This window comes from Dermacentor silvarum, chromosome 4 (genome assembly GCF_013339745.2).
Source record: "Dermacentor silvarum isolate Dsil-2018 chromosome 4, BIME_Dsil_1.4, whole genome shotgun sequence".
Taxonomy (NCBI): domain Eukaryota; kingdom Metazoa; phylum Arthropoda; class Arachnida; order Ixodida; family Ixodidae; genus Dermacentor; species Dermacentor silvarum.
Genome location: NC_051157.2, coordinates 143,873,957 through 143,900,419, shown reverse-complemented (window position 1 = coordinate 143,900,419; position 26,463 = coordinate 143,873,957). Strand labels below are relative to the sequence as shown.

Genomic DNA, 26,463 nt, shown 5'->3' with positions numbered 1-26,463 from the left:
TTCGTGCTCTGATCACGCGCTCGGTGCAGCCGGGCCGCGAGGGAACGAGACCGCTGACATCTTCATCTGCTTCTATTTCGTGCGCTGCTACCGCTGACATAAATTGCTTAAATGACGTAATCAATTCTAGACCTCGGCATGAACGTCCACTTCCTGCTTTTGTCACTGTACAGCCACTGAATATTTGCACAGCAATGAAAGTGCATACGGCAGGCATTACCGAATGCTGGCTGGGAGCTTATGTCGTTGAAAAGAAAAGTGTACAATCATTGCATTTTACCGGTGCTAAAATACGGGGCAGAATCTCGGAAGTTGACAAAGAAGCTCGAGAACAAGTTAAGGACCGCACAAAGAGCGTGGAACGAAAAAAGTTGGGCTTAACGTTAAGAGACAGGAAGAGAGCAGTGTGGATCAGAGAACAAACGGGGATAGCCGATATTCTAGTTGACGAGGAAAAAATGGAGCTGGGCGGGCCATGTAATGCGTAGGATGGATAACCGGTGAACCATTAGAGTTACAGAATGGATACCAAGAGGAAGGGAAACGCAGTCGAGGATGGCAGAAGACAAGCTGGGGTGATGTAGTTAGAAATTTGCAGGCGCAAGTTGGAATCAGCTAGCGCAAGACAGGGGTAATTGGAGACCGCAGCGAGAGGCCTTCGTCCTGCAGTGGACATAAATATAGGCTGATGGTGAAAGACTTCATTAACGCGAGAGCGTTAAGGGCCCCGTGTCGCAGAAAATCCGGTGTCGGCGTCGTTGTCCGTGAGCGAAGATTTCCTATATATTTATGTATATTTAATCCTTCGTCCTGCAGTGGACATAAATAATAGGCTGATGGTGATGACGCGATGCTAGCCATGCCTTGCAATATTTGCCTAACCTCTGCATAAGCTGATGATGACGACAATGATATGCCACGCCTTGCAATTTGACATGTGGTATATGCGGGTTATATTGCCACACAATTCTATCACAAAGTTGCTCATAACTTGTCTTACATTCTTGACAAAGTTATTCCTCGAAATTTTGAGAATGACAGCCCACAAACATATGTCATGAAGCTAAATATTTCGACAGAATTACCTGTCTGGTTGGGAAAATTGATTAAGACTTAGAGATTGACTCCAGCCAAATAAGGAAATTTACTAGCCCGACGTTTCGGAACCAATTCGGCTCCTTCTTCAGGGGGTATTCTTCGGAGGTGGCGGTGTGCCGCTTAGAAGGAGCCCAATTGGTTCCGAAACGTCGGGCTAGTAAATTTCCTTATTTGGTTGGAGTCAATCTCTAAGTCTTAAACATAGGTCATGAAACAAAACACCGACAGCGCATGACGCTTATGTTAAATCTTCTCAGACTGGCATATTAAAAGTGCGAAACAATAACAGAAACCTGTAAATGAGGTAATTTTCTTGGCGCGGCTGTGCACTACCTCCGGGATCGGCCCGTGCAAGAGGCCGCGTTTCTACCAGAAAGCTTGCCTTCGTGCATAGCGTTCGCCGCAAGCGTTTCCCGGTAAACATTGCGGTTACATACGCTGCAGTTGCCGGGAAGCGTGAGAAACAGTCATGGGTCTTTGAATGCCATCGCGTTCCACTCTTAAAGGCGAAGCTTAAGCATCCTCCAAGTTTTTCTTGACGCTAATCCGCTGCCTTCCTGAAAAAGTAAATTAATGATAGTTAATTATATATCTTATTGCTATTGCAATTGTACGGACAGTCCAGGCGGATTTCTGCCATCGGCGTTGCCGTGAGGTTCCGTATGAAGTCCAAGGGCGATAATCTTGTCGCCGCGCGCTGTATGCTGTATGTGCGAGAGAGAGCGTGCGAAGGTGAGCCACCGATCGCGACTCAATCTCGCGCACGCAAGGAAAGGGAGCGGGAAGGAAGCGCGCCGTCTTCCAGTCGCGCACAACGCTCCGGAGAGAGGGTAGGGATGGGGGGGGGGGGGGGGGGGGGGCGTACGCGCGCGCCCGCTCGGGATGCTGGATTTTGATAGCCATACCCGGCGGCGACAGAGTCCACCCTACGCTGTTTTTCGCGGCTTAGTTCACGTTAGGGTGAACGGCGGCACGAAGGTCAATTCGCTGGCTGCTGCCCCCGCGCTTACTAACTCCAGTGTTTTGAAAGCGGGTTTCCGCGGTCATTGAGTGAGATGCATTCATGTTTGCTTGTGCGCGCTTGACCTTATGCGTGTTAATTGGTATGCCTACAAGTTTATGGACGGTTTTAGGAGAGACGTGCACGGATACTTTCCCGTAGTTTCCGTTTACGGAGCGTTGTCACGTGTACATCGGCAAGCTTTAGAAATAACGTACCCAAGCGGCTAAACTCAACCCCCACCCCTGTCCCACCTCATCCCTTGGGGACCGAGAAATATAGCAAGCTACCTGTGCGCATGCACAAAAGTAAGAAGCACCTCTAGATGTTCGGTTCGCGCCGGCCCAATACCAAAAACTGAGAAATATCGTTACTACAATTTATACTATTAATTATGTAATTCACATTTTTTGCAACTTCACCGAGTTTGTCTGCGTGTCTGACCGCGTCTAACCTCCTTCCCGCCCCCGGGTAGTCCATGATACAATCGTAAGAGCACATTGGGCTGCTGCGCGGAGGGAACAAAGTTCGAGACCAACCGTCGGACCAACTTGGGTCAATGGGTATGCGACACTGGTATGTACCGCTCTTCAGTTAAACTCATTGGCGCTAACTTGGTTCACTGGGTAAGTGCAAATGGGTAAGTGCTGTTTTTTGATGACAAAAAAAACGTCGAGATTTCTCTGGTGCTCGATGGAATCTAACCCGCGTCTTTCACTCATATTATCGCGTCGACCGTGCAACGCGCGGGATTAGTGGCGACTGCGCTAGGTGGCGCAAATTGTCCAGAGGGACGCGCGTTAGAGGAGACCGGCTGCATACACGCCTCATATATTCTCCCGATACCCGAACACAGCTATGGGATATAATAGCTCTTGAAGGTGGTTTTTACTGTCTGTTGTTACGTTATGAACTTGACAATTTAAAAAATTTTAGATACCATGGTTAGATGTCAGAAGCTGCGTCTCCATGTACGTGAAAAAAAATTACCATCTCCTCATTTTTGCTATGGTAAAATTGCATTTCATTGCTTAAACGCAGAGATGAAGATGTAACTATACGTGTAGTACATTGCTACGTGGCTGCAGCGTCCGGTATTTTCTCACAATCTCAAATCCCGGACAGTCAATAATATTCTCTCTCTCTCTCTCACTCACACACACACACAATCTCAGTGATTTCGAAACGCACCTCAAGCTTGATTTCGGCCGTCTGGGACCACACAGAGGTCTAGATCAATTGAGCGTCAATTTTCTCGAAAGCGCATGACAAGAATATGAGTGAATCACTTGTTTTACCGTTACGCATGCACCATACTTGAAATCCAGAATGATCACTTCGCAGTGAATTTCGACATAAATGTTGAAGGCAATGTGCAATCTATTGCACATGGAGTTAGGAGGATACGACGTTTTTCGGCGGCGGAAATACACAGCGTCGCAGCATTGCTTCAATGCTAATCGCATTAACGTCGCCATTCATCTTGAGATGCATCGGAATTCTTGCGTTCTTTCATACGCGCGGCTGATAGCGGCCCCTCACTTTGGGTTCCCTTACTGCGGAAACTCTCACTGATATCTCTGAATAAAACTAACGCAAATGCGGAACGCCTTGTCCAGCACTTCCCGCGCGCACGCACTCGTCCACTTGAGTTGTACTTGTGTGGACGTCCACCGTAGTGTCAGTACAGCATTTCAGCTTGGGCCAAATCGTCTTGTAAAAGACAACAGCGAATTTTCTGGTCATGCCAGTACCGGAGGCGATAACGTATGTGATGATTTGAAAAACTTACGTACGCGTCACCAAGCAGAAAGAAACTAAATTTAGCGAAATACACAAATTATTTATTACTACGTTGTGCATCTTGTTCTTTCTCAGGGAAGCCACTATTCTTTAAAAATATATGCATGTTCGCGCCAATATTTTGCATGTATTTGCTTTGCTATAACTGTTTTTAGTTCCTTTTTTTCTGCAAAGCTGACTATACTGTCATAAGCATTTTCTATTTTTCCTTTTGTCATGTATGACCGATTTCATTTGTATTTGTTCAATTTTTTTCATTTCCCCACAATGGGCGTTCAAACCATTTCTTGAAGGATTAATGATCATCACTATCATCATACCTGCATCTCCAAGCGCGAGGCCGGGCAAGCGCCGCTGTTTCGCAACTCACGTCAGCAGTCTCTCGACGTGTGCTTGACGACGCAGACGCTGAGCGCGACAGCTGTCCCAACTGGTGAGTACAGCAACCTCCGAATTAGTATTTACAAGACAACAACTAGAAGGAGCCTTCCTTCGACGAAAATCGTGTAGCCTCGTATATAGTATGCATTTCAGATAGCGAACAGAAGAGACGCGGTCGCTAGCCGTTCCGGTCACCACGCAGGCATGCTTATAAGTATGAAGCGCTTCGGTGCAACTGAAGGTGCATGTCTGATCCGCACTAGGGAGCCTATAACACAGCGTTGCATGTAGGCTCCCTACTCCGCACCACCGTCAAATTGCACTTCGCTTCCCGAAGAGGCAGGAGGTGTGTCGAGTGAGCTCATGAACCAACACTTATCAATGTGGCGAAGGTGGTTTAAATCATGTTGGATCCGGGACCACAAACAGATGCGGCGCAATACTACCGCATTTCTCTCGCATTCAAAGCTAAATCACCACTGCACTTTTTTTTTCTTTCTTCCTTTTTCTTTTTATGACTCGGACTGTTTTCGCACGGTCACCGGTTCTGACCGCCTACCCTGGTCCCTCTTTGATTATCCATCTCTGACAGTCTCGGACTGTCCGAGAAGTTGCACACGCAACGCTCATTGGCTGAAAGCACTAGCTGCCTCGGGCAGTCCGGGACTGTCAGGGACAGATAATCGAAGAGGCCCAGTGTCCGCGCTGCGCTTGTGTCCCCCCACGCAATGTGGATGCTGTCGGCCTTGCGAAAAGTAGACCGTAAGTGCTGAGCGAGGAGGTAACAGAAATCTTGTATTACGAAAGGTGCGTCCTCAAATAGAGTGGGAAAGGCCGCACCACCCAGCTCATGCGTTTTTTTTTTTTCGTTTTTTTTTCCGTTCAAAGATCTCCGAGGTTGTTTAACGTTCGCTCATTTACATAAGCCAGCCACTTTGGCTTCGTCGAAAAAAAAAGTTAATGCACGGTAAAAACTTGGAGCACGCTTAAGCTTCGCCTTTAAGAGCGGAACGCGATAGCGTTATTGGACTGAATTGACGCCGACACCGACACCGTATTTTCCGCGATATGGGGCCCGATCCAAATTTAGGAATGCTCGGCTTTTCTACACTCCCCGCAATGTTGCCTAGAACCAAAGTAAAGCGAAACACCATCAGAAATGGAGGTCGCTTAAGCTTCGCCTTTAAGAGTGGAACGCGATAGCATTCAAAGATCCCTGGCTGCTTATCAGTTTTTTTTTCTCGTATATCCAAATTACAATCCGACGCTGTCACGTCTGTATAGCTTGTGGGTAAGTCGTACTTTACGATTTTTCTGACGGATTTTACTTTGGGAAATTCAATTTTTTGGTTCACTAACGCTTTGTGCCACGTGAGGTCGGGGTGGTTCGGGATGATGTGGTTCGGTATGATTATTTCTGCCAGATGCTTACGCCGACACCGACACAGACGCCGATGCCGCATTTTCTGCGACACGGGGCCCTTAACGCTCTCGCGTTAAAAAAGCTGCGGTGGCTTTTAGTTCGCGTGCCTTAGGAAGCCTTCATGCAAGTAAGAACACAATGGAGACGGTATTGCGCGGCAATAAACGCGGTTCAGCGCTCCCAGCGTTCTCCGGAGTATGCTAACGCTTTCCAACGCAGAAGTTCTACTGTCGCGTTTGAGCGCACGTTGATTGGTTTGTCAAAACTTGGTGCAGTGGGTGCAGTGAAAGGTGCGTGTGCGTTTTGGTGTACCGCAAGTTGCGTCGCCACGTCGCTCAAGGCTCCTACCTCCACTCACTCATGTCTGCAGAAAAAGTTCCAATCACGGTGCAATACAACACCGCGTTTTCAATTCCGGTTGCCTATTCAGATATTGTTCACGCATTTACGATTTCACTAGAGCACGCCAATTTCACCTATTGCTTAATTTGGTGTCATATGCACGTTTTCTAAAAGTATTCTAGCATTCAAGCAAGTGATGATTAGTTCGTGCCTCTAATTTAACTTTATGAATCGTGTTTAGACGCCAGCGATATTTCTTGCTTTCTGAAAGTAACACCCGCGTTCGGCGCATCAACTAACAAAGAAATCCGTAAATAATCTTCTCATCCTACAAGGAAAGGCCCTACGTTCTGTTGCAAACCTATCATTTAATTCACACACTTCAGACCTATACGTTAAATATAATGTAATTTAATTAAATGTGCTATATGAATACACTTTATTACTTTAAGTTCCTTTAGATCTGATACTGTAAAAAGTTGTCGCAGTTTCACCTAAAAGGCGAAGCATCAATTGCGATAGCCAATTTGTAGAGAGCTATACAGAGTAATGATATTAGCTTTATCAGCTGTATAAACTTGGACATGCAGCAGCACCGGCAACACGCAGAACTGCTGTCGACGCCGTCAGCGTTTTGCCCGCGTTCGCTCAAAATGCGTGCGGCGTTGGTGACTGTTGCCGGAGCCTCTGATATAAATAGGCATTTGGTGCCGCAGTTAAACGCCGCCTCCCTTCCCTCCCCCTCCCCCCTCCCCCACGGGCTCTCGCGCGTCGGAAGAAGGCGCGTTTGCTCTACATATATGGTGATTGTAAAGGAGGAAAGAGACGCCTACTTCTGCAGCCCTTAAGGGAGCACGGCGCAGAACGCGCGTTTGTTCTTCGCCGCGCGTTCACTCCCCGTGAAAGCGCGCGCCCCTCGCGCCCTTTCACTCGCACATACAGCGTTCGGCGCGCGGCGACGATTTCATCTCCATTGACGTCATACGGAACCTCACGGCGACGGCGACGGCGACGGCTACGCCGACGGCAGAAATCTGCTTTTGAGTGTCCATATAATTGCTATCGCAATAAAAAACGCTTAACCTTGCATTCGGCCGCGCAACGCTTGAAACAGCGAAGCTGTGCGATCGTAGCCCAGCATTTTCCGGAAGTGCGCGCGAACTTTTCATCTTATTACTCATGAGGATGATAACTTCTTTTCGCGCATCTCGGACTTAGGGCGCGTTCACACTGAGACATTCGGCGTCTGGAGCGGCGCGGAACCCTGTTCGGCGGCGGCGAGATCCGCCGGAATAGCCCTTTCCGCGCCGATCGGTCTCGGACCGATTTTTGCGGCAGCCGCCGCCGGATTCCCTCACCGTGGACCAATCGGAGCGCGAGTGAGAATTTCGAAGATGGCGGCCGAGTCGGACGCGCGCGCGTTGTCGCAGTCGTGTCTGTCGCGACGTCGTAAATGCTGATCGAATTGGTCCGAAACTTAATATTTGTTATCACGCATAACAATACATCTGAGCTTACTCTCTGTAGTACTCCACGTTGTGATCTCGCAGAAGGGGTAGTAGTTTGGTGGCGTGACCAAGCTTTTCGCGCTTTTGCAAAGCAGCATGAACACACCATCGCCGCTGGCGTCGTCTCTTCTGCGAATGCTTCTGCGCGTCATGCATCGCCAGAAAGGTGCTTGACAACAAGCCTAGCAGTACTGCCTCTTCTTGCTCAGGGTTCATTGTCGTTGCTTGCAGCGATGAGGCGCAAAAATAAAACCACGCGAACTCTACACGAGCGGAGATAACTGCGCAGTTTCGAGGCTGCGGGCACATCCGGTATATCCGGCGCTTGTTTGTAGGTTAGCGCTTTACACCGCAGATGGCGCTGTATCGCGTTCCGGCGGCGCGGTGGGCTAGCAGTGTGACCGGCGCGAAATTCGGCGGCAGGAGAATTCCGTTCGCTGTAGACGCCAGATTCCCCAGTGTGAACGTGCCCTTACGGCCGTCACTGCGCGTTGCATAGCGCAGCTTGCAACACCGACACCGCGTTCCAATGCCGACACCGCGTTCCAGGAGGCCCGCTCCGTGAATGCGTCTCTCTCTCTCTCTCTCTCTCTCTCTCTCGCTCTCATAGCGCGCAAAACCTCTTCACCTCGCACATCACGAGCGTACGAACGCGCCAGCTGTGGACGAAGACGACGACGCTCGAACGCAATCATATCGTTCGCATAAATGCATGTTCTTCAAGGGTGGCTGTATAGCCTAGTGGCTACGACGCTCGCCTTGGGACCGGGGGAACGCTGTTTTACTGTCTTTCTTGGTATAGTTTCTTGATACGCACCATGAACCACAAGTTACGGCTGGCTTAAACACGCTGTTCTAAAGAAGCTGTCAGAACACGCTGTTTTGAAAGCCGCTCTACTACGGCTGCGGCTTTCAAACATTAAACTATTGCTTGCCTTTATTGAATTATTAATTTCATTTATAATTTCAAAATTTCTTATGAAAATGTTCGCACACTCTGCAACACTTCTGTTCTTTTTAAGCACGCTGTGTTAAATACGTTAAGTTGAATTTCACTTTTTTAATAGTTTTATGTGTATATCATGTGTATTCTCATTTGACACTGACATTTTTATTTTTCTCATTTTTCTTTTACTGCCATGTTGCCTTAGTGAACCGGGGACGTAGTGCTAGTCAAGCTGTTTCTAATGCAGCTTTTTTTTCCCTCGTCCCAACCACTTATGTGAAACCCCATGTATGTGGTAAATAAATGAACTCAACTCAATTCAACTCATCGAGAATCCGTCGAGCTGGGGCACAGTACAAGAAGGCAAAATAAACCTCACCAACTTTCACATGTTATCTCTCTCTTTTTTTTTTAATTGCGATAATCTCTTGGCGAACATTTGCCACTTTGAGAGTATCTATCTATCTAGCAGCCTACGTCTTGGTGTTCTCATAGTCGTTTCGTTAACTTGGTACGTAGCCGCCGCGGTGGTTCAGTTAGCTAAGGCGTTGCGCTGCTGAGCACGAGGTCGCGGGATCGAATCCCGGCCGCGGCGGCCGTATTTCTATGGAGGTGAAATGCAAAAACACCCGTGTGCTTGCGTTTTAGCGCAAGTTAAAGAACCCCAGGTGGTCAAAATTAATCCGGAGCCCTCCACTACGGCGTGCCTCTTAAACAGAACTGGTTTTTGCACGTAAAACCCCAGAAAGAAGTAACTTGGTACGTACCAAAATTGGCATAGTATGACAAGAGTGTATGACGAACATAAGATTATAGATCATGATATGAATGTCATGTCATGTGTGTCATGTAGGTCATGAAACAGCCTCTTGGTGCTCTCAGGGGTCAAAAAACCCCAAACGTGGCAAAGAATCGAGAATTAATGATGGTAATTAATGGGTGCAAGTATGGTTATGATAGTAACGATAATGATAGTAGCATACCATAATGACTCGATAATGACTATGAATCAGCAAAAATGACAATGACTCAGCGAAAAAAAAAGATTACTGCTCAAAAACACTGAAATGTGCTCGGACGTGGGTACTACGTAAATGAAACACTAAATGATGATGGTAGAAGTCATGAGGATGACTCAGCAAAAATGACAATGACAGCGAAAAAGATTAACACTCAAAAACAACTGAAATTGGCTCGGACATAAATGATAGGTCACGACATGTGTTTCAGTGTAGGTCAGGAAATAGCTAGCCGCCTACGTCTAGGTGCTCTCATGGTGGTTTCGTTAACTTGGTAGGCTCCCGGCACACTGCTTCGCATAACATCGATTTCCACAGGGCGTGGGATCTGACGGCTTTTTTTTCCTTGCATTCAGCGTGTTATCAACGTGCTTGTCGCTTCTGCAGCCATGCAAAAGCGCTTTCATGGTATTCATTTTGTCTCTAAAGTGCCGTGGGCGCTTCCAACAAGACCATTCCGGCAAATCAAATGTATGCGTGACGCAGTTATGCTCAGTAGTCGAACGCCCGAGCACATGCGGCAACGAACACTGCGATAGAGACTGAGGAATAGTACGGGCAATAATTGCAGTCTTACGGACAATAATTGCAGTCTTAATGTATCCGCATCCGCATGGTGCTGCATCAGCATTTATGTGACCTCGCTCTTGCTTAACTCCATCGGTGCTTTTGTCGGATCCAAAGTAATAAATAAAAGCGTTAGCTGACGCTGCCAATTGGCGACGAGAGAGAGAGAAGTTTAATGATGGAAAATGCAGAGAGGTCGGCCTGAGGTAAATTCCTGTAGCCAGCTACTCGGCGTTGGGGGAAGAAAGAAAGAGGGAAGAAAGAGGCGCATGATGGGTGACGATGACGAGAGAAGGAGGATGTAAAACATATGGCAATTTGGCATGGTCAAATCCTACAGTCCAGGCCCGTACTTTTTAAAAAGTTCAGTAGCACCTGGATGGCATTGAAACTCAATTGAGCGTCTGACCAAGGGCCTAAAATAACGTCCTCCGACAACGGTGGGCTGTCGAGACGCGTAAGGTCTTTCTTCAACCTTTGACGCTCTTCCGCGTACTTAGGGCAGCCACAAAGCACATGACCTATAGTCCTATTTACATGGCACAACTCACAGTCTGGAGACTCGGTGCGTCGCATGAGGTGCACGTATCCGCGCGTAAACACTACCCCTAGTCTTAGTCTGTGCAGAAGACTGGCGCAGCTGCGTTGAATTATCGGTGGCAGCCTAAATTCCATGGTAGGGTCCAATCTCTGTAGTCGTCTATGTCCATTATCCGGATTGCCCCAGTGCTTTTCTGTCGATTTTCGGATGACACTGGAGAGGAGGCAGTTGGCGTCCGCTCTTGAAAAAGGAATTGCAAGTATTGACTCTGGTTCTTCGAGTGCTTTCTTCGCTTTGGCATCAGCCAGTTCGTTGCCGTGTATACCACAGTGACTGGGAATCCACTGAAATGTGATGTGGTGGCCGTTTTCTTGGGCTCAAGTGTATAGCTCGGCAGTTTGAAGAGCTAACACTCTGTAAGCGCTTTCTTTCAACACCAGTCTAAGTAGTTGCAGAGCCGATTTTTCTTCACTGAAGACTGTCCCTACTTGAGGAGGCTGTCGCGAAATGTATTGAACGGCCTCTCTGATTGTCGCTAGTTCCGCAGATGTTGTAGTCGTCTTGTTACACAGACGAAACCGTCGAATGACTTGATGCGCAGGCACGACGAAAGCCGCACCAGACGCATACGACGAGACCGATCCGTCTGTATACACATTCACCGAGGAGTCATATTCTTTCGACATATATTCAAGTGTTAAATGTCTGAGGCCGACGGTAGGTATTCGCGATTTTTTAGAAATTCCGGGAATAGATAGACGTACCCGTATTTTGGACATTACCCATGGGGGCATACGTGGAAGGTCAGCAGGGGCAAAGTATGATGGTATGGTAGATTCTTGGCGTTTAATGGCTCTTGAAAAAGTGGATTCCGGCCGTATATCGGGAAGTGTCGATAAGGGGTGGCATCCATGACGGCACAGCAGTCGCAGGAATACTCGAAGAGGTTCGCATCGTAGATAGACAGATAAAGGGGTGACGCGAGCTTCCTCAATTGTTCCGTAGGTTCAGGCGCAACGTGGAAGAGCAGCTGCTACCCTATTGTATCTAGCGGCAGGAAGAAAAGCCAATGATCGGAACTTAGGCGACGTAATGGTTACTAAAGCACCGCAATGAAGAACAAAGACATGAGCAGCCGTCAAACAACTGTGTTTACGCTTGTTTTTCACTATGCCCGTCAATCCAATCACTTATTTTTTAATCATTGCATTGGTCACCGTAGCTCTAAACTATATCGTCAAAACCAGCATTCCGATGGGATTAACTGTCGAACTGTCGGATTAATTGCGCGCGCGCGCGTGTGTGTGTGTGTGTGTGTGTGTGTGTGTGTGTGTGTGTGTGTGTGTGTGTGTGTGTGTGTGTGTGTGTGTGTGTGTGTGTGTGTGTGTGTGTGTGTGTGTGTGTGTGTGTGTGTGTGTGTGTGTGTGTGTGTGTGTGTGTGTGTGTGTGTGTGTGTGTGTGTGTGTGTGTGTGTGTGTGTGTGTGTGTGTGTGTGTGTGTGTGTGTGTGTGGTGTGTGTGTGTGTGTGTGTGTGTGTGTGTGTGTGTGTGTGTGTGTGTGTGTGTGTGTGTGTGTGTGTGTGTGTGTGTGTGTGTGTGTGTGTGTGTGTGTGTGTGTGTGTGTGTGTGTGTGTGTGTGTGTGTGTGTGTGTGTGTGTGTGTGGTGTGGGTGGGTGTGTGGGTGGTGGGTGGATGGGTGGGTGGGTGGGTGGTGTGTGCGCGTGCGCGTGTGTGTGCGCGCGTGCGTGTGATCAAAGTATGGTGTGGCGCAGCTAAGCACCAGATCGCTGGAAGAAATCCCGGTCGCGGCGGCCGCATTTTGATGGGGGCGAAATGCACAAACGCCCGTCGTGTCCCGTGCATTGGGGGCACATTAAAGATCCCCTGGTCGTCAAAATTATTCCGGAGTCCCCTAATACGGCGTGCCTCATAATGAAATCGTGGTTTTGGCACGTCATCATCATCAGCCTATATTTGTGTCCACTACAGGACGAAGGCCTCTCCCTGCGATCTCCAATTACCCCTATCTTGCGCTAGCGTATTCCAACTTGCGCCTGCGAATTTCCTAACTTCATCATCCCACCTGGTTTTCGGCCGTCCTCGACTGCGCTTCCCTTCTCTTGGTATCCATTCTGTAACGCTAATGGTCCACCAGTTATCCATCCTACGCATTACATGGCCTGCCCAGCTCCATTTCTTCCGCTTAATGTCAACTAGAATATCGTTTATCCCCGTTTGTTCTCTGATCCACACCGCTCTCTTCCTGTCTCTTAACGTTACTCCTAAGATTTTTCGTTCCATTGCTCTTTGTGCGGTCCTTAACTTGTTCTCGAGCTTCTTTGTTAACCTCCAAGTTTCTGCCCCATATGTTAGCACCGGTAGAATGCAATGATTGTATACTTTTCCTTTCAAAGACAGTGGTAAGCTCCCAGTGAGGATTTGGCAATGCCTGCCGTATGCACTCCAACCCAATTTTATTCTTCTGTAAATTTATTTCTCGTGATCAGGGTCCCCTGTGAGTAATTGACCTAGATAAACGTACTCCTGTACAGACTCTAGAGGCTGACTGGCGATCCTGAATTCTTGTTGCCTTGCCAGGCTATTGAACATTATCTTTGTCTTCTGCATATTCATCTTCAACCCAATTCTTACACTTTCTCGATTAAGGTCCTCAATCATTTGCTGTAATTCGTCTCCATTGTTGCTGAATAGGACAATGTCGTCTGCAAACCGAAGGTTGCTGAGATATTGGCCGTCGATCCTCACTCCTAAGCCTTCCCAGTCTAAGAGCTTGAATACTTCTTCTAAGCATGCAGTGAATAGCATTGGAGAGATTGTGTCTCCTTGCCTGACCCCCTTCTTGATAGGTAACTTTCTACTTTTCTTGTGGAGAACCAAGGTAGCTGTCGAATCCTTGTAGATATTTGCTAAGATATTCACGTATGCCTCCTGTACTCCTTGATTACGCAATGCCTCTATGACTGCTGGTATCTCTACTGAATCAAATGCCTTTTCATAATCTATGAAAGCCATATAGAGAGGTTGATTGTTTTGGCACGTAAAACCCCAGAATTCAGTAAAAATCAATTCAATTCTATTACCTTATCAACGTGAACACTGATGCATTTCATGTAATGACAAAACCTGCCCATGTTTGTTTTCACACATGTGCGGTAATGTAACAGAGAAATACTTTTGTCTGGTAGACAATAGCGTATTTCATAAGCCCGACCGAAAGATTCAAATCTGCACTACGTTTCTTCTTTTTTTTCGGTTTAGTCTTTTTAGCCTTCGTATAATGTGTGACATATATCGGTCGATCCGAGAGTTTAGGCGAATATAACAGATGCCTCGAGTAGGGCATTAGTTATAGAAAACTTCAACTTCCTTGAATTTGTTGCATAATGTGGCTGCGTCTACATTTGGCAGACGATCATCACAGTTCCAAAGCTCATCCAAGATTGACTGGTCATCCGCATGAAGGAAATGTTTCACTGTTTTTTAAAGCTGGCTTGCAATTTTCAATAGAACGTGTAAGCGGGCGCGTGAGTAATACTATATTGTGGTCGGATATGCCGTCTTCTACTGTTAGATCATAGTCATTTAGGCTACTGCTGACAAACAAATTACCACCTTGACTGCATTCGCTGGTCACGTCAAGCACCAGTTATTCTAAGTCACATGCCAGCATTACGTCAAGCGGTGTGTCATCCAGTAACCCGATGATGTTTTTACAAGACCAGTTAATGGACGGGAAATTAAAGTCTCCGGTCATAATTATTGTACCGCATACATGCGTTGACTTGTGGTCATGTACTAAGGCGAATCGGAGAGTATTTGCCCCCTATTTCTTTTAGCCAAATAAAGGCTGTAAATGCGAAGTCAACATATCCATTCCCCAGAGGTGGACATTTCTTGAACTGGCCCGGCCTTATCTTCCGGTAGCTCCGTGGCACGGCGCTGCTGTCAGTTCTTGAAGATGGCGGTTGTGCTTCACACGTCCCCGGCGTACGAGCAACGAAGTGTGATTCGTTTTCTATGGAGCAAGGGACGAACGCCCATCAAAATCCATGGGGAAATGCAGCCCACGTATGGGGAAAGGTGTCTCGCTTTGAGAAGTGTGAGGTGGTGGTGTCGTGAGTTCGCAAAAGGTAGTGAAGCCAAGACAGCAGTTTCACGGTGGTTCCACAGTCAGCCGGACAAATTCTACCTCAGGGGCATCTCAAGTTTAGTGATGTGGTGGGGCAAATGTCTGAACCGATGTGGGGACTATGTGGAAAAATAGTGTGAGGTACGTAGAATAGTACGTATATTTGTAATTACCTGCATGTACCTTATTTTGGCTAATAATAATACAAGCAAAGACTGTCTGCTTTGCACTCGTAGTTTAATTAAGAGCTGCGGAGGGGCAGATGGAGGCCACCTATACACTTCGCATACTGTGCAGACATGACCCCAGCAGTTTACAGTCAAGAGAATGCATTCGTGCTCATTTATTTGTGGTTGGACTATAACGAAGAGCGTGTGTTCTAAAACAACTGAAACTCCCCCCTCCCCCCCCCCCCGGTACGATCGATCACGTCTAAACATCCGATATCAGATGGAATGAGGTCACCAGCATGCCATCGCTTATAAGGGTGACGTGAGAATCGGAGTGACATTCGCACAAGGTAACTGGATCTAATATAATAGTCACTGGAGTATGGGTATGCCTTTATTGCGATAGCAATTATATGGAGACTCTAAACCGATTTCTGCCGTTGGCGTCGCCGTCGCCGTGAGGTTCCGTATAAAGTCCAATGGCAATGAAATCGTCACTGCGCGCTGTATGCTGTATGTGCGAGTGAAAGCGCGCGAGGGACGCTCGCTTTCACGGTGAGCGAACGCATGGCGAAGAACAAACGCGACTTCTTCCGTCGCGCGAGAGGCCCTGGGGGGACGGGAGAGAGGGAGGGAGGGAGGGTAGGCTACGTTTAGCTGCGGCACCAAATATGTATTTATATAAAAAGGTTGCGAGGCGACAAGGTGGTAAAGACTTCCGACGCTGCTCGACGAGTGTCCCGTTCTGATCTCGTCGAAAACCTCCGAGCCGCCGCCAGAGGCACCGGCAACAGTCACCAACGCCGCGCGCAATCGGTGCGAACGTGGGCAAAATGCCGACGGCGTCGACAACAGTTCTGCGCGTTGCTGGTACTGCTGCATGTCCAAGTTTATACAGCGGATAAAACTACTATCCTTACTCCATATAGCTCTCTACTAATTTGCAATTGATGCCTCACCTTTCGGGTGAAACTGCGACACTATTTTTTTTATTTTCTCCTACATCACTAATACGACTCTAGCATACATCGACAAAAGTAAATGCCGTATAAACGTGATTGCATTTCATTATTTTTCTTTCCCACTGGCCTTTCTCTTCAGAATACACGGAAGGAGCCATGACGGACGACGCACGCATCCAGGACCCTGAGTACCCGGCGCAGCTTTTCAAGTCTGTGGTCGGAACCGACACTAAGGCCGTCGGCCACAGGATTGTCTACCGGGCCGTCGCCTCGGGACCTTGGCCGCCGGTGGGCAGGAAGACGCTGGTGCTGTTGACGCGCCAGCTCTACCAAGACGTTGTCAACGAGGTGACGCTCGAGCAGTTTGAAGGGATCTGCGCTGCGCTCAGTAAACTGAGCATCACCTTTGCAGAGTGAGCACAACCCGCCGTGGTTGCTTGGTGGCTATGGTGTTGGGCTGCTAAGCACCAGGTCGCGGGATTGAATCGCGGCCACGGCAGGCGCATTTCGATGCGGGTGAAATGCGAAAACACCCGTGTACTTAGATTTAGGTGCACGTTAAAAAATCCCAGGTGGTCTAAATTATTCTGGAGTCCCCCACTAAGGCGTGCCTCATGATCAGATGATGGTTTTGGCACGTAGAACTCCATAATTTAATTATAATTTAGAGTGAGCACGGCGCCTTCTTCTACACGTCACTCTTAAATCCGAGGCTATACCTTTATGAAACCAATTCTTCTCACTCGCTCTCTGTACACAGGTCGTTGATTGGCAAAGAAACATTTTTTCTTATACATTGGATTTCGTGCATGATTAGATGCCGCCTAAAGGAAAACGAACGAGCAATACTAAAGCACTCTTTCATAAAGTACAGAGAGTACTAATATAAAGCACTATTCTAAAGCTCTGTTGTTAATTTCGCGCCACGTGGTCTTCTTTCACTATGAAATAAAATGAGGGAAACGTTATATTCCTTTCTTTTTTTCGTGCTAGATACGCAGAGCCGGTACCTGAGTATGACGTCCCCGCTCTGGTGTTTTGATTGGCAACTGTCTACTGTACTAAAAATAAATTATGGATTATAATGTCCCAAAAGTGCAGAGTTGGTGATGAAGGATGCCGTTACGAAAAGTTCCGCATTACATTTAAACCACCTGCGATTTTTCTAACATGTACCCAGGGCAACGTAGACGAAAGGTTTTGCATTTCGTCCCGGTCAGAGTGCAGCCGCTGCCGCCGCGAATTAAATCCGGCGTGCCTTGTTGTGCAGCGCATCACCGTCCCTTACAGAAATAATGCATTGCATTCCATCGCTTATCAACAGACATTCTACCAAAGGCAACAGAAAGTCAATAGAAACACGACAGTATAATTATAACAATTTTTGTGAGAGGTATCCAAAGAACCACCGCGCCGTGCGGATGCCGCTATTGAGTAGATATGCAGGTTGTAGCGCATGTTAGCTTTTCAGTATAGGGCGGGGGGAAAGGTCAAGCTAAACGGTTATATTTCTTCATTGGGATCTTCACCGAGACAGGAGGACAGCGAACAGAAACGATGTGAATACGGACAGAGCGGTTACACTTAACCCACAGAGTTTCGTACAATAAATATAGTGTCCACGGGAGCTTCAAGCAGTGCAGTTCAGCCAGCGTGACAATGATGCGTAGTACATGGATTTGCCTAAACTTCATCCTCCTGGGTTTCAATGACTTCGTGAATTTGCAGCCACTATTCTTTTAAAGTACTGCGTTATCAATCATTAAGTAAACATTACTAAAATTGTCCGACAGCAGGATTCGAACGCAGGACCTCTTTAGCACAGAAGGCCGATATTGAAACAGTCACGCCAAACACGCATGGTCAAGCGGAACCACTGCAATTATCGGCGATTATGCGTGCTATAGCGGAGTCTTCTTACCTTCTCCATTTAAAAAATCATAAGTTGCTTGAAATTCAGTCCAACCAAGGACCATATAGAGCGTGATAGACGAAGCCACAAGAATGTATGACGCCCCAAGCACGAAGATCAGACAAATCCATGTACTACCCATAATTCCCATGGTGGCTGAAGAACAGCAGCGTCACAGTTACCTCTAGTAATTGTAGAAAGCTACGTCTCAACCGAGTTTTCTTTGAAGGAACAGAAAAGGACCAAATTTTACGCGTGAGGTAGACTTGCGCGTTTCATTATTACCGGCCCTGGGCTCAAGCAACATGAGCTATTTTTGCAAACATTCCTGCAGTCTTCTCCTTCCCCTCTCTTTTACTTTCCGCACATGTGCACTTCAGCAACACCTCAACAACAATAATACAACAACAAATTTGAAAATCTATGGAAGGGTACTGCGCGCTCTCGTTGCCAACATGCTGTGATTTATGATTGCTCCGGAAGGATTCTACCTCCTTCCAATTCAATGAGGCTAGCGCCTAGCTAACGCATTTTTATTTGTTATTAATAATGTTGAAGTCCTCTAGAATTGGTTTTTTACCCTTGTCGTTATGCCCGTCAGTGACAGTCGTCTCTTGGAACTTAGGAATGCAGCCGCACGAAATGTAGTGCTGCGCTAAAGGCGCCTATTGATCTTGCTTTTGTATTTTTGGTGCTCTAATTTCACATTTACACAACGCCCAGTTTGTTCAATATTTTCACTCGCTTCTGCACAACAAAGGCACACGGTACACAAAATTTACCGCACAGACGGCAGAACGCTGCAGGAATATTTGCATAACGCGTGTAGCTTTGAGCCGGTGTATTGAAACGGGCAGGTCGACGTCTACGCATGCATATTATTATAATTCTTGGTTCCTTAAAGTGAAGCTCAGTTGAGCATCAGCGCTCTGTATGTGTTCCCTTCGTTTCTGTCCGCCGTCAGCCTGTCGTGCTGCAGTTCACAGTGAATGAACACCAATCAACATGACTCTCAGTTCTAAGGTCAGATACATCGGTCTTCTCTGATGGAGAATGACTATCGGGTATTGACGGTCGAACGTTGTGGTGTAGTTAGTGACGTGAATGGGAAAGACAGGAAGGGTGCCCCCCCGGGGTGGGGAGGGTCTGAAACTTGGCAGATATTAACGTCATCGCTGCCACGTCGTCCCTTGCGAAAGGGTAGCTCACCTTTCATTCGCTGTTTTCTCGGTTATTATGCAATTTCTCGTTGGACAAGCTCAGATTAAATTCCAGTAAACCATCATAAGTCAGCCTAAGCTGATCAACTTTTTGCCGTTAGTGTCCATTTAAAGGAGCCCTTAATAGCTGCTATAGTTCTTTAGTTCTCTCTCTCCAGTTTTCACTAAGGAAGTGTTCTTATTAATACCGTTGGATATCCTCGAGCATGCAAACTATTTGCTTTTAATGCATTGGCATTCTTGGGGTACTTCGGACACAATCCAGGGCCCAACTATCTATGCTTTTTTAGCGCCTCAGCATGCGGCGCCCGTCAAGGAAGAAGTTGGCATTCGACCGCGCGGCAGGTGCAGAGCGAGAATAAAAAATCAGTTCGAAAACTCAACGCCGTCAGGGCTGGATCTTTCTCGTGTTAGCTCCGACAGTTAACGGTGACCCGATAAAGAACACGCAACCCCAACCATCCCGCATGGATCCCGCCGGCTCTTCCACCCAGCCTACCGGTCCTGACGCCCAAGAAGACGCCAGACCTAACAGTGCTGCGGTGGCTGCGATCCAACACGTCAACCTGCCACCATTTTGGCCAAACAACCCCTGCACATGGTTACTGCAGGTCGAGGTGCACTTCCGTCTACGGCAAATCACCAGCCAACAGACCAGGTACTGGCATCTGGTGTCCTCCTTACCTCCGGACGTAGCCGAAGACTTCGCAGATATTTTAGCTTCGCCGCACCCTAGTCATCCCTACGACACGTTGAAGGAAGCTATCATTTCCCGCAAGTCCGAGTCTGAACACAGCAGGCTCCAACAGCTCATCACGGCCACAGAGCTCGGTGACCGTCGCCCATCCCAGCTCCTGCGACGCATGCGCCAGCTCATTGGCGGGACCTCCGCCCCTCAAGAGGAGAAGCTGTTGCGAGAGTTGTTCCTCCAGCGCTTACCGCAGAGCATGGTCCCGGTCCTCGTCGCTGCAGGAGATGTCCCAGTAGACACGCTCGCTGAAATGGCTGATCGAGTGGCAGACTACTCGCGGGCACATAGCCTCAACGCCGTGACCACGTCGCCACCGGCCACCGCTGCAGACCCCGCGCTCGCGAGCATCGACAACCGTTTGAACGCCCTTGTCAGACGTCTCGATGACTTCGTACCTGCGCATCGCCGATCGGCATCCAGGTTCCAGTTCCACAGTCGCTCCTCGACGTCTCCACGCTCTCCGGGACTTCAGACAACCGACGCGCCACGGGACGGCTCGTCCTCGACCATGTGCTGGTACCATCGCCGATTTGGGGCCTCTGCTCGCAAGTGCACTCGCCCGTGCTCCTGGTCGGGAAATGCGACGACCGGCCACTGACGGCGGCAAGTGGTACTGGTCGAAAGTCATGCCGCCTTTCCTATGTTTCCGATAAGATGACTGGCGCTTGCTTCCTCGTCGACACAGGAGCCCAGGTTAGCGTCATACCGGCCTCCTGTGTGGATCGCCGTCGCAACAAACAGACCTGCCCACTCCAAGCGATCAACAACTCCGCCATTCCCACATACGGCCAACGCTCTCTTACACTTGGCCTTGGACTATGCCATACGTTCCGCTGCCTTTTCATCCTCGCTGACGTCTCGCAAGCTGTTCTTGGAGCTGACTTCCTCAGTTTTTTCAACCTTGCTGTGGACATGCATGCTCATCGCCTCATCGATCTCAACACGCGCCTATCCATCAACGGTATACTCTGCACTTCCTCGTCAACGAGCCTTCGAGCTCTCACACCCGCTTCGCCGTATGCAAAAATACTCGCTGACTTCCCCAACATCACGAAGCCGCACACCAGAGAGTCACCGGTGAAGCATTCCGTCACTCACCACATTGTGACCACTGGACCTCCCGTTTTTACACGACCTCGTCGACTATCTGGAGAACGCCTCACCATCACCCGCCGTGAGCTTGAGCACATGCTTGAACTTGGCATTGTGCGGCCTTCCTCCAGCAACTGGGCATCGCCACTCCACATGGTGCCGAAGAAAGATCCTGGCGACTGGAGATCATGTGGGGATTACCGCGCTCTCAATGCCCACACCTTACCAGACCGCTACCCACTTCCTCACATACAGGATTTCACATCAAATTTGGCTGGGTGCACGATCTTCTCTAAGACTGACTTAGCGAAGGCTTGCCATCAGATTCCTGTAGAACCTGCTGACATTCCAAAGATGGCCATCACCACCCCATTTGGTCTGTTCGATTACGTAAGGATGCCTTTCGGACTGCGCAACGCCGCACAGACTTTTCAGCGCACTATCAACGAGGTCACGCGAGGTCTCGATTTCGTATTTGCCTACCTTGATGACCTCCTGGTCGCAAGCTCATCGGGCCCTGAGCATGAAGACCACCTGCGCACCCTGTTTCATCGTCTGGATTATTACGGCTTCGTCATTAATCCCAATAAGTGCGTCTTTGGCGCCACTACAATCGAGTTCTTAGGCCACCTTGTCACTCCACAGGGTATCCAACCGCTCGCCAGCAAAGTGAAGGCTATCCTAGACTTTCCACCCCCGACATCAATGAAACTACTCCGAGAATTCCTGGGCCTACTAAACTTCCATCGCCGCTTTCTTCCTAAGTGTGCCACTTTCCTAAAGCCCTTGACCGACCTATTAGCCATAAAAAAAGACCCGGCTGCGCCACTGGAATGGACCGACGATGCCGCATCTGCCTTCGCCACTGCCAAAAAGGCTCTGGCAGACGCCACCATGCTCATACATCCCGTTCCTGATGCCCCAATTCGTCTCATCACCGATGCATCGAGTGTGGCAGTTGGCGCTGTTCTCGAGCAGCACGCATCAGGTTGGCAGCCCCTTGGTTTTTCTCGCAAAAACTCAAACCACCGGAAGAAAAATACAGTACATTTGCCCGAGAACTCCTTGCGGTATACCTCGCCATCAAACATTTCCGCCATTTACTGGAGGGCCGGGACTTTTACGTCGTTACAGACCACAAGCCCCTGACGTTTGCCTTCCATCGCAATCACGGCAATTACACTGCAAGGCAGATCCGTCAACTATGCTTTATCTCCGAGTTCGCCGTGGATCTCAGACGCGTCCACGGGCCGGAAAATGCCACCGCTGATGCACTCTCACGCATCGATGCCTTGTCGACCCAGCCACCACTAGACATGGAAGCAGCTGCCCAGAGGAACGATCCTGAGCTGCATAGTCTTCGCTCTTCATCCACGTCTCTATCTTTCACGGAGTGCCTGCTTCCATTTTCTACCTCATTAATAACGTGCGAAACGTCTACTGGTGTTCCTCGCCCCTTCGTGCCTACAGCTTTTCGTCGTGCGATTTTTGATCAATTGCACAACATGAGCCATCCGGGTATTCGTGCGACCCAGAAGCTAGTCACATCTCGTTTCCTTTGGCCAAGCATCAATGCTGACGTCCGACGCTGGGCGCGAACCTGCCTTCAGTGCCAGCGTGTTAAAATTCACCGTCACACGGTCATGGCACCATCCCCCTTTCGGCCTCCCGACGCCAGGTTTTCCCACGTCCATCTCGACATCATCGGCCCTCTTCCACCATCACAAGGGGCCTGTTACCTACTGACATGTGTGGATCGCTTCACCAGATGGCCGGAAGCGTTTCCCATTTCCGACATTACAGCACCGACAGTGGCTAAGGCTTTCACAAACGGCTGGGTATCACGCTTTGGATGCCCTTCTGTCGTCACCACCGATCGCGGTCGTCAATTTCAATCGGCCCTTTTCGCCGCACTTGCCAATATCTTGGGCATTCGACAAATCCACACGACTGCCTACCATCCTTCAGCCAATGGCATGGTCGAACGGCTTCATCGACAACTGAAACCGGCCCTCACTGCTCACCAGCCAAGAGAACGTTGGCTTGATCACCTCCCGTTCGTACTTCTGGGCATCCGATCAGCATTGAAGACGGATCTCGGCTGCTCATCAGCCGAACTAGTCTATGGCATGTCTCTGCGTCTTCCAGGGGAATTCTTTGAGCCGTCTTCGCTCCCTTCCACTCATGATGTCTCCACGATTGGCGCTGAGCCGTGCTCCCTCAAGGGCTGCAGAAGATAGCGTCAGCCTTTCCCTTTCCCCACGAACCACTTACTACTACGTACATTCGAGAGCTGCCCACCACGTTTCACGACCTTGCTCCTGTAATTCCTGCCGACCGACACCCCCAGTCTGTCTTCGTCAGCCTGGATCTGCATGACTGCAGCCACGTCTTCGTTCGGCGTGACCAAATACGGCCACCACTCACACCCGCCTATGATGGCCCATTTCGCGTACTCCATCGTACATCTAAGACGTTCACGCTGGACATCAACGGCCGTGAAGACGTCGTGGCTGCCGATCGACTAAAACCTGCATACATTGCCGCTCTCGTGTCCGCGGAGCTTCCATCTCCAGTCTGGATGCCCCCATCCAAGCACGTTCACTGGGAGACTCCAATGGCTCACGCCCTGTAGCATCTCAGCATGCGGCGCCCGTCAAGGAAGAAGAAGTTGGAATTCGACCACGCGGCAGGTGCAGAGCGAGAATAAAAAATCAGTTCGCAAACTCAACGCTGTCCGGGCTGGATCTTTCTCGTGTCAGCTCCGACACTTTTATCTATGTAACTATCTGTGTATGTTTGTATCTAACCGTTTTCCCGCCTACCTGAGCCACTGGTTGGTTCGTGGTCGAATGGGTAGCACGTCGGGCTGCTGTGCTGAGGTAACAGAATTCGAAACCAACCATCGGACCAAATTGAGTCATTGACCACCGTAATCACAATCCAAACTTATACTTATGACCTAAGTACTGATCGACGTTTGAGGCGTTTCAAAACCCAACCTCCTACTTAAGTCATACTTTTCTCGCACTTAGGTATCGACAAGTTGAGTGGCCGCAAAGGAGCCTCGTAGCTACCTTTCCCGTGCCATCGCCCGCACTTGTCGCAAGCAAAGTGGCCGACTACGACGACACGTTTTCCCAGTTTGTTCTGTGCCCGTGCAGTGACGACATCAACGAGCATAACACGTACAGATATGCGTACACCACGTCGCGTACAGTTTCGAGGGATTGGCAGAACCCGGTTCAATAACGGTGTGGAATTCACCACAAGGTACCAATTTTCTAAGTGCGCCGTGTTCGAAAGGCGTGCTCGAAATGCTTCCCCTGGCGTCCCAACGAAGACGAACTTGTCCCGCCCGTATCGCTGTTACTGCAGCTGCTCGTCTTTCACCTGCTCACCTGTCAAGATATCCCGTGTGTCTCCAAACTGTCCCAGGTTGGCTTGTGGTCCCAGTCACAGGGCACTTTAAAGGTCCTTTGAACCAAAGATCATTTACTTCAAGCGAGAACACGCGCGGTCACACGGGAGCAGCAAAGAAGGCCTAGTCGAAGGGAGTCTTGAGTCAAGGGAGTCTGCGTCTGATAAGGATAATTGACAACAGATGGGGCGTTCATGGCATGTCACAAAACTAACAGTAAAATTAGCAGACCTTTCGTTAAATAGTTCTCTCATATGCTCGTCGTGCGATAATCGAGCCCCGCATAATGTGCGCATGCGCGGGAATTGTTGACAAGACTCGGTGGTTATCGCGCGACCGCATTGTAATTGGTCGACAGCCGCGCCTTACTAATTACAGCCAGCCCTTAGGGATCTGCGAACAATGGTGTTACTGCGTAAAATCTTCTTGCGTTCTCCAGGAAAGAACGCAAAATCACAGCTCGGACAACATACCTGCAAACACAAGACATACGCACATACGCACACGCACGAACGCATCGTCAGCATTTACTGTCAGCTAGGGGATTTAACCACGACACTTGCTATCATACCAGGGAAGTCAGTACAGAAAAACGGGAAAAGTACAACCTGGCCACCTCCGCCAAAAGCAGCTTCATGGCGTCCTCATGGCATCCTCATGGGGTAGAATTCCTGTCGAGTAGTGCTCCGATAGTATTTGCACATGTTTAAGAACTGCGCGTATTGAGTGAAATTCTAAGCACGCGCATGAGGGAATGCCCAAGGCTGAGGGCAACACTTCGAAGAGACGGTTAACTCACAGTGAAACTTCCCATGATCTCCAATCCCTTTGCCCACGTCTCCACATGGGCCTCGAGACATTGTTTAAGCATTATTTTCTGTCTTTCTCTTGACAGAACTAAACCGAAACATCCACTGCAACTGCAACTGCTCTCATAACTCGTAGGGGAACCTCGGAATAATTATACCCCACCCTGTCAAATAACCAATCAAGCAATGAAAAACTACGTTCGCGCGTCTTTATGCCTCTTGCTTCTTGTTACTATCTTCTTACCGAAGCTGGCTTTGCAAGTTTTTTGCGCTAATAATAATGTAGTTAGAAATACTCGACCTTATCTCTTCCTCGCCCGCAGGCACTCTGAATACGGCAGGATGACCGCTGACGGTCTGAAGTCTGCCGTGGTGCCGGCAGGTGACGTGGTAAGTCGGCGGCTGGAAGCCGACATTATGGAGCGCTACCAGCACGACACTGATGGCACCATAGGCTTCGATGACTTCGTCAGGGCGTGGACCGCCATCGAGATCACCAAGGAATTCTTCGAGATGGCTGAGCAAGCAGAAGATGGTAGAGCTGCGGTCACATGGAGTCGTTACTTCAGTTTCATGTTGTCAAAGTCAACTGATTTCATAGACTACTGAGCAGCCAACGCAGCGTTTTCTGCCTTTATAAATCAAATGATGAACCGGTGCGTTTTCTTTTTCCCGGAACACCAATAAACGGGAGTTCTTGAGCAAGTGGCCAGGACACTTGTCATGATAATTATTTTGTGTACAATAAAAGACAGACTCCGCAGCCCCGAGTAAATCACTGTGCTAAGCAGTTTAAATTGGACTCAACTCCGTCGCATGACTTACGAAACCAAAGGCCCTATAATGTAAAACTATTTCAATCTGTTTGTATTCCCCTGCGACGTCAAATTTACGTAACCACCGACGAAAGCATCGCGAGGTGACGCTCAGCGTTGTTTGAAAATCCCAAACAAACACTCTTCTTATGTGTACCAGATCACTTTTGTTTGCGTTCAAAGTAAATAGGAATGCCTGCTTTGACAGGCTTTTCTTATTTAATTGGCTGACAAGATGCGAGCAGCATGCAGAAGTGGAGAGTACTTCGGGGGGGGGGGGGGGGGGGGGGCGAGCCAATGCTGGGCAATATCGAAGGTACATGTATCTTAGATACTATCTTACATACTCTTTGGGCATCTTGTATCTGATACGTCTGACAAGACGTGTATCATTATCTGTACTTCCGATACATGAATGAATGTATCGTGTATCTTAAGATACAAGATACAGTTATGGCAACATCACCGTGCGAAACTATAACGTTGGCTGGACTTCGCCTCTCAAGCTGATACTGCTGCCACTAAGCCAGCCCG

The 26,463-nt window shown here is 48.7% G+C and overlaps 1 protein-coding gene across 1 annotated transcript; it reads left to right on the top strand.

The window, feature by feature from the left end:
* The first annotated feature begins 4,251 nt into the window (after positions 1-4,251).
* LOC125944799 (uncharacterized) lies at positions 4,252-25,821 on the top strand. Its single transcript, XM_049666160.1, has 3 exons — positions 4,252-4,334; positions 16,049-16,322; positions 25,438-25,821. Exons 2-3 carry the CDS (start codon positions 16,066-16,068, stop codon positions 25,721-25,723), a joined length of 543 nt encoding a protein of 180 aa, XP_049522117.1. The 5' UTR covers positions 4,252-4,334; positions 16,049-16,065; the 3' UTR covers positions 25,724-25,821.
* The last annotated feature ends 642 nt before the right edge of the window (positions 25,822-26,463 follow it).